This window comes from Syngnathus floridae, chromosome 4 (assembly GCF_059516105.1).
Source record: "Syngnathus floridae isolate MCC-2025c chromosome 4, RoL_Sflo_1.0, whole genome shotgun sequence".
Classification (NCBI taxonomy): domain Eukaryota; kingdom Metazoa; phylum Chordata; class Actinopteri; order Syngnathiformes; family Syngnathidae; genus Syngnathus; species Syngnathus floridae.
In genome coordinates this window covers 7,195,571-7,203,184 of record NC_142416.1, presented here as the reverse complement: position 1 = coordinate 7,203,184, position 7,614 = coordinate 7,195,571, and the positions used below count along the sequence as shown (strand labels likewise).

General features: G+C 42.2%; 1 protein-coding gene across 1 annotated transcript in view; it reads left to right on the top strand.

Moving 5' to 3' along the window:
- Positions 1–1,702: 1,702 nt before the first annotated feature.
- Positions 1,703–7,614, top strand: part of sorcs3a (sortilin related VPS10 domain containing receptor 3a) — a 296,809-nt gene continuing 290,897 nt past the window's right edge. The window contains exon 1 of the mRNA XM_088374786.1: positions 1,703–2,581. Coding sequence (XP_088230912.1) covers positions 1,952–2,581 — 630 coding nt within the window. The 5' untranslated portion in view covers positions 1,703–1,951. The remainder of the gene's footprint in view (positions 2,582–7,614) is intronic.

The following is a 7,614-nucleotide window of genomic DNA, read 5'->3' as shown; positions in this document are numbered from 1 at the left end:
TACACTGTTTGTACTATGTGTCCTCTCTGCATCCATTGCAGCCTGGTCATCCTAGAAGAGGGACCCTCCCATCTGTGGACTTTTCTCAAGGTTTCTCATTTCCCATAGCTGGAGTTTTGAGTTTTTCCTTGCCCTCTTGGGAGTTTAAGATCTGGGGATGTTTGAGAATATCTTTCGTTCTTCACATGTGCTGAGTGTTGTTGTTAGTCACCTAAATGTTGAACAGAGGCTGTGATTTACCGAAGTCAAATTCCTTGTTTGGCACGCTCAAACATGGCGAATAAAAAACTCTCTCTTGAATCTTGAATCTCTCTTGGTGCTTCGCTCCCCTCCCTGAAGGACATTTACACCTCCCATCTCGCCCGCAAGGCAACCTCAATTGCCAGAGATGTGAGTCACCCGGCTCACTCTTTGTTTGACCTTCTGCCCTCTGGGAAGAGGTACAGGAGCCTGCGCTCCCGCACCACCAGACTCGCCAACAGCTTCTTTCTCCAGGCTGTTAGGGCCCTGAACTCGCTACCCCCTTCTGCGTAGCGTGCGGCACTGTTGCGCTATTTTCGGGAACGTCTGCTGTACGCGCACTTGCTCCTTTTTTTTTCTGCTCCTCTTATTTATTTATTTATTTATTGTTGTGTTATTTATTCATTATTTATTCTGCACGCTTTTGTTATACTTGTTTACTTGTTTGTCTGTTGTGAGCCATGTCTTTTCACCGTGGGATAGGGGGGAACGAAATTTTGGTTTCTTTGTGTGTCTTTGGCATGTGGAGAAATTGACAATAAAGCTGACTTTGACTTTGACTTTTGACTTTGACTACAGTAAGTGTAACACTGAATAAAAAAATGGCCTGTGGATGGACATCTATGCATATATATGTACTATGTACTGTACTGTCTGGAGTAAGTGTAACAATGAATAAAAAATTGGCCTAAGTCATGATGAATACAGAAGTATTTTCCATTCATCCATTTTACATGGAGCACTGTTCAACTGGTTCTTATAAATGCCTGTTCATACAATGGTTTGTGTGTGTCATTTAAAAGTAAAGTGCCATTCTGAGAAGAAATAGCATTGTTTTGAATGAAACGTTTAACTTTGGTTACCAATTACGCATTTTTTGACAAATGGGGATATGCTAAGCTATTAAGTATGTAGTGTGTTGTGATATTTTGCATGTGTTTATTATAATGGATGGATGGATGGATGGATGGATGGATGGATGGATGGATGGATGGATGGATGGATGGATGGATGGATGGATGGATGGATGGATGGATGGATGGATGGATGGATGGATGGATGGATGGATGGATGGATGGATGGATGGATGGATGGATGGATGGATGGATGGATGGATGGATGGATGGATGGATGGATGGATGGATGGATGGATGGATGGATGGATGGATGGATGGATGGGTTGAATATTGGATGACATAAATCAGTGAAAACAATAAAGCAAGCAAATATTAAGGTAGTTCTGTATGTTGTGCCAAGCACTATTTATTTGACCAAGGTCGACACAATTTATAATTATTACAAGCAAATACGTGTCTGGGAGAGAGAGAGAGAGAGAGAGAGAGAGAGAGAGAGAGAGAGAGAGAGAGAGAGAGAGAGAGAGTGATAATGTACGAGAGGGAAAATGCCAGCATGTCGGAGAGCGAGAGAGAGAGCTCAGTACCAAGGACAGTTGCTCCCTTCCCTCCCTTTTTGCTCTCTTCCGGACGCGCACTCGGCAGCTGGCTGCGTTACAGCTCCTCCCTCCAATGTGTGGCTTTCCTCACAAAAAGATCCTTGGATGTGAACAGTTTCGCTGAAGAGCACTTTCTCCTCTGAAATAACCACACGGACAACCCCAGGCGTCCGTTGGCCTTTACCGACCAGAGAGAAAGGAGTTGAGGTATTGGATAAGGACTCCAGCGGTCCATCATCCCCAAAATCTCTCTCAGCGATGGAGACTTGGACTGGCTCCTGCCCGGGTTTGCACTTCGTTTTGAGTGTCTGCCTCATGATAGCTGCTCACACCTTTCAAAATACAGAGGCAGACATAAGTTGTGCATCTCGCCGGTCCCTAGTTCAACTTCACGCCGGTGAAATACGCGCACAACCAACAGATGGACTGAGCGCTGTTAAAAACATTCAAGTGGAGTTTAGGGAACTCGGGATTAGTCGACAAAATACCGGTAAAGGCAACGACCAACAACATGCACCTGTCTTGGAGAACGGCACACGAATGTCCCTTGCACAAAGTCACCGCGGCGGATCAAACGGAAAACGTGATTTTGGTGATGGCGCCGCGCTTCCGAGAGCGAAGAGAAACAGCCCCGAGTTTGCCGAGTTGCGCAAGAGTGGACTGACAGGCCAAACTGCCCTGAATTCCGGTTCATCGGATGAACGGGGCTCTTTGCTGGACCGGCTCAGCTCTTCTGGACTGAGCAGATCGGAGTTAAAAAAGAACAGGGACGACGGGAGAGGAAATAAACAGCAGGATGAGCCCAAGCTCACCAGCAGCACTTTCGCCCTGACTGGGGACTCAGCACATAACCACGCTGTCGTCTACTGGTCAGGACAAAACAGCAGCGTAAGTCTGATTTGAATTAATTACGATTTCTGCCGCACAGACGCTTGCTATGTGGGTGGCAAGTGGGGGAGTACCACGCATTAAACACAGACTCCTTGGGGTCGGTTGTGCGCAGAGTTGCCAGTTAGAAAGGTCGAAGTGCCGACTGCGCACGACAATATATCAGTCCGCCGCTATAAATTAAATTCAAGAAGGACCCTAGACCCCCGCCTAGCAGTTACGCACGAAAACCCCTCTCTGCTGTGGCATGCTATCTATTTGCGTGACATTTTCCGAATACAGCCATTTAAGTCCAGGTCAGTGCGCGCCTCGTGGGTCACGCACTGTAAGTTTAAGATTTAGTTCCTCGTGATTTATAGCTGGAGATGGAGAAATGGGTATGATCTATTTGCGATATGCTAATGCATGATTCATTCCCCCCGCCGAAAGGTTTTTTTTTCATCCAAATTAATTGATTTGGAGGAGGAAGTCATATATTATTGCTCAATCTTCTACGAACCCTTTCGTTTTTAAAGAAAGATTTTTTTCTCATTCAGTGAGAAGGATTTTGCTCCCTTGATTAGGAGTGCCGTAATTGCTCAAATGATCAGTGGGAAATATAAAAATAATTTTTATGTTTTACTCTTTATAATTAAAAAAATATATTTTGAGGATGGGTTTTAGCCTTATCTCTTTTACCCAGATGGGGGTTAAATAATTAATTTACATAGACCAAAATGTGTTTTTAGAATAAAATAGATTTTGATTTTCAGTACATAAAAACTATATCCAATTATGAAGCTTTCCTTGTGATTGACTGAGAAAGGTAAATGTAAAAATTTGAACATCAAAAACTCGCAGTACATTGAGAAGACATGTAAAACACTAGCAAATACTTCCAACCCCACACGAAATAGATAAGAGGACAATCCCCAATACAAGACAGGCTCTCATAGGATGAAAATTATGCCACAAAATGAATCAAGCTACACTGCAAGGGGCCTTTGTCCTTTCAGTGGTTTCACAATTTCAATGCGTTGTTGTGGTTTCTGCTCTTGCTTTATTCCATTTAAAAAAAATGTCACATCCAGACTTGTCTAAGATGATTATGACATGGTTCCTGAACTTGTTTTTTTACCCGCAGTCAAGACTGAGGCGATGTGAGCAGAACATGTTTGTGTGCGCACGTATACATACCTTTGAGTGAATGTGTGCTGCTGAAGAGCTGCACTGTGTGCCACTGCCCCTGAGCTTAAGTTCTTTAATTATTATCTTGACCACCTAGGCTATCATTTCAAAGTATTTCTTTCCCTTTCATGAAAAATGGAAAATGACGGCTGACTGCCGGATTATCATCAAGAGAGATATGCTACTTCATCTTCATCGCCGCAAGCCTGTTATGTTGATGAATGAGTTTGAAAGACAAGGAGGTTAAGCAGGAAATCGGTTGACTTGTCTCCAGCTGTAGTTAAGATAAAGTAAGCGGCTGACTAATGAGGACTGCATGCCTCTTGGATCAGTTACCTAAACCCTGAGTGCTTATTCATTGCCGATTTATTTCCTTTTTTAGGGGCTCGTTATTGCGCAGCTGAGACCTTTGTCACCAACAGTATTGGTTATTAAATTAGACATTTAAAGCCATTGGGGCTACACTTTTGTTTCAGTGATAATTGAGCCTCCAGTGTGGTCTTGATGAGGGGCATGTTCTGGACATCATGCACTTTTAACAGTGGGTATCTGGCTTTCTTAGTTTTTTATTTTTAGCAAATAACTTGATACAACAAAGGTGACAATTACACTCCAGCATTTTAGAGAGTTTCAATGCATCGTACGAGTAGCCGTTACGCAGCGGTACGGCGACTAACGGTCGCCAGCAAATGTATTTTGTTGTCTCGATGACTTATCTTTGGTGTGTTGCCGAGAGTATTTCATTTATGGTTATTTAGTATAGCGGAACTGTTACGCGCAGTTAGTTATGTAATGTGTGCCGTCTACTAGTGTTGTGTGATGTCAGAAGTTGAGCGTTGACTTACGTGCTGTATTTCTGTCTGTTGGAGAACCACACACACACACACACACACACACACACACACACACACGCACACAGACGCACACACACACACACACACACACACACACATATCCCACACACCCTTCACACACTTCATACAATAATCACACACACGAGAATCACATTCACACAACCAAAGACTCACCCATGTACACTACGCACACCTGCTCTCACAGCCTTACGACTAAACGTGTGCCTATACCCTTTTGCCAGTTTGCCTGTATGCCCCTATGAGCCATAGTGCTTGTTACTTTTTTGCCAAAAATTCAATAAAGCAATCAAAACTGAACCATGTTTTCCCTCCTGTGTTCTGACCGACACCCGAGGGCGATATGAGCATAACCATCCGAGCCAACCCCCTATACAGTCCTCAGGCTCCCCAACAATAGCCGTAGCAGTTTGCATTATTTTATTAGAATGTTTTTCCTTATTCAGATTTGTTTCAAGACTACAGTTACAGTTAGACTTCACTTTGATGCTTAATGCAGTTATTGCAATTTTGTTGTTTTATCACAGTAGATTGGTTTATTTATATTTCAAAAACCAGAGGCCATTCATTTACAAATGTGATTGCACTTTAGTTTACATATTTAAATGTTCAGATATTAAGACAGTTTTTGCATGATTTGAATGAGACAAAATAACATGTTTTTTCTCTCGAATATATTGTTATAATCATTTGTTTTCGATGTACTGTATTGTTTTCTGTATAAAAATTAAATTTGGTGTTCAAAAAGTATTTTTTTCAAACTTGAATTGAAAAAGAGGGGGTCGTCTTACAATCAGGGTCGTCTTATATACAGGCCAATATGGTAGTTATGAAGCTTTTATTTAGAAGTTGGCATTGCCGTGCGTTGCATAGCTGCATTGAAAAAATTTTACAGTGGCCAACTTCAATTTGCTAGCAGTCACGGAATCAACTGTGAGACTTCAGCGGTGGCTGAATGAGGGGACACTAACGACGGGATACTCAGTCTCTTGGAAGGTCCGTAAATACGTGATCGCGGCCTGCGGTGCAAAAAATGATCGGGCACCTGACTGCTGCCCTTAACTGTGCTACATCAACCAAAGGTCTCACGCAGTTTCATATGACTCATATATAAGTCATAGGTGGGTATGGGGAGCTTCATGAAAATTTATTCCATTTCCTTGGTCATAGTAGGTTGGGCAATTAATTTCATCTAAGCTAATACTTTGACTTTATGTGGAAAAGGTGTTTTTTTATTAGTCAGCTCAAATTGACGCATCTAGTATTAACATTAAATCATTATTTAATAGACATTCACCACTCCCAAAACATGTCTATACTGTCCACATTTTTTTCCATCCATCCATCTGTCCGACCGTCCATCCGTCCGTCCTTCCGTCCGTCCGTCCGTCCGTCCATCCATCCATCCATCCATCCATCCATCCATCCATCCATCCATCCATCCATCCATCCATCCATCCATCCATCCATCCATCCATTCACTATACTGCTTGTCCCCACGGGGGTCGCAGGCATGCTGGAGCCTATACATTTTTTTCTATATTTTTAAAATGTGCTGACATCATGAGAACAAACTGCTACAGTATTAGCTGTTGTAATGACAACATAATCATTACAGGGACAAATTCCTCTTTTCCCTCTGCTTTGCAAGAAACAAGATTGTTGCTAATATGAAGACCACAATCGGTGTTGGCGCAATCACTTTGGCACATACGTATTACGTTGGCAAAACTGAAGACAAGTCGCTACTCTTGTGGACTTGCACTGCTAACACACATGCACATCAAAATAAAAGCAGCACATACTTGACATTTTAGTTTGACTTCCTAAAGGCTGCAGAGACTGTGGACTGGCCGTACGTTACCCACAGGCTCTACTTTGCCTTTGTGTGCTGTAAATCTTTACGTTCATCTGTGAGGACAGTGGGTCGGAAAAAATATGAGCACCAACAACCTCTGGTGCTCCTTTGAGAACCACACCATCATTTTACTGTGCACCCCTGTCTATATGTGAATAGTTCACTTTGACTTGAAGCAAACTAAAATGAAAGTATTCTGATGCACTATTATTATTTATTCATTTTTTTGCACTCGGCACTACTGGTATGAAAGTGCTGACTCACAGGATTAATCAAGTACATCTTTAATGTATTGATCCATTGGTATATGTACTGTTAAAAACCATCATCACTCAAGGGAATCGGGATGTTTTGTTCATAATAACGAGCAGACAAATAATGGATTTATTTGTCTTTCTTTTGACCCAGCTGTGGTAGTTTGACACGATTTAATAAATCTAGAACATTACTGATCTTGAAGGAGTGCTTGAATTAGATGGTTGCTGCTTTAGGACTGGCTCAAGCCAAGAAACAGAATTTCTAATCTATGTTTTCAAGTCATCTGAAATACCGTATTTTTCGGACTAATAGGGTTATAAAGTTGAATCCGGATGACCACTTTATTAGCCGACAGAAAATTACAATCAGTAAAATGGACGTTCGGGCAGTGGATGAGGTCGTCTGACAAGCACCAAGTTTCTCAAGCCCAGTTGCCCACTCTGTGTTGTTCGTCTCCGGCCAAGCCAGACCTGCTCCCACCATGAAGATGTGATGAAGAAAGCGTATTGGTGGCGCAGCACATCGATTAAAGACAAGTACCGTATTTTTCAGACTAAAAGTCGCTCCGGAATATAGGTCCCATTAGCCATAAAATGCTCAATAACGTGAAAAAAAACACATATATAAGTCGCTCCGGAGTATAAGTCGCATTTTGGGGGAAATTTATTCTACAAAATCCAACACCAAGAACAGACATGAACGAGCAACAACAGGCTAAATGATAGGTATGCTAATGTGACATAAACACAAACGAAGAGCTGAGAACGGGCCTGACGTAACATTCAGAGTTATTCAAATAACTATTACATAAATAACACGTTTATAAAACCATCTGTGTCACGCCACTTCATTAAATCCATCGATCGTCCTTTATGTCA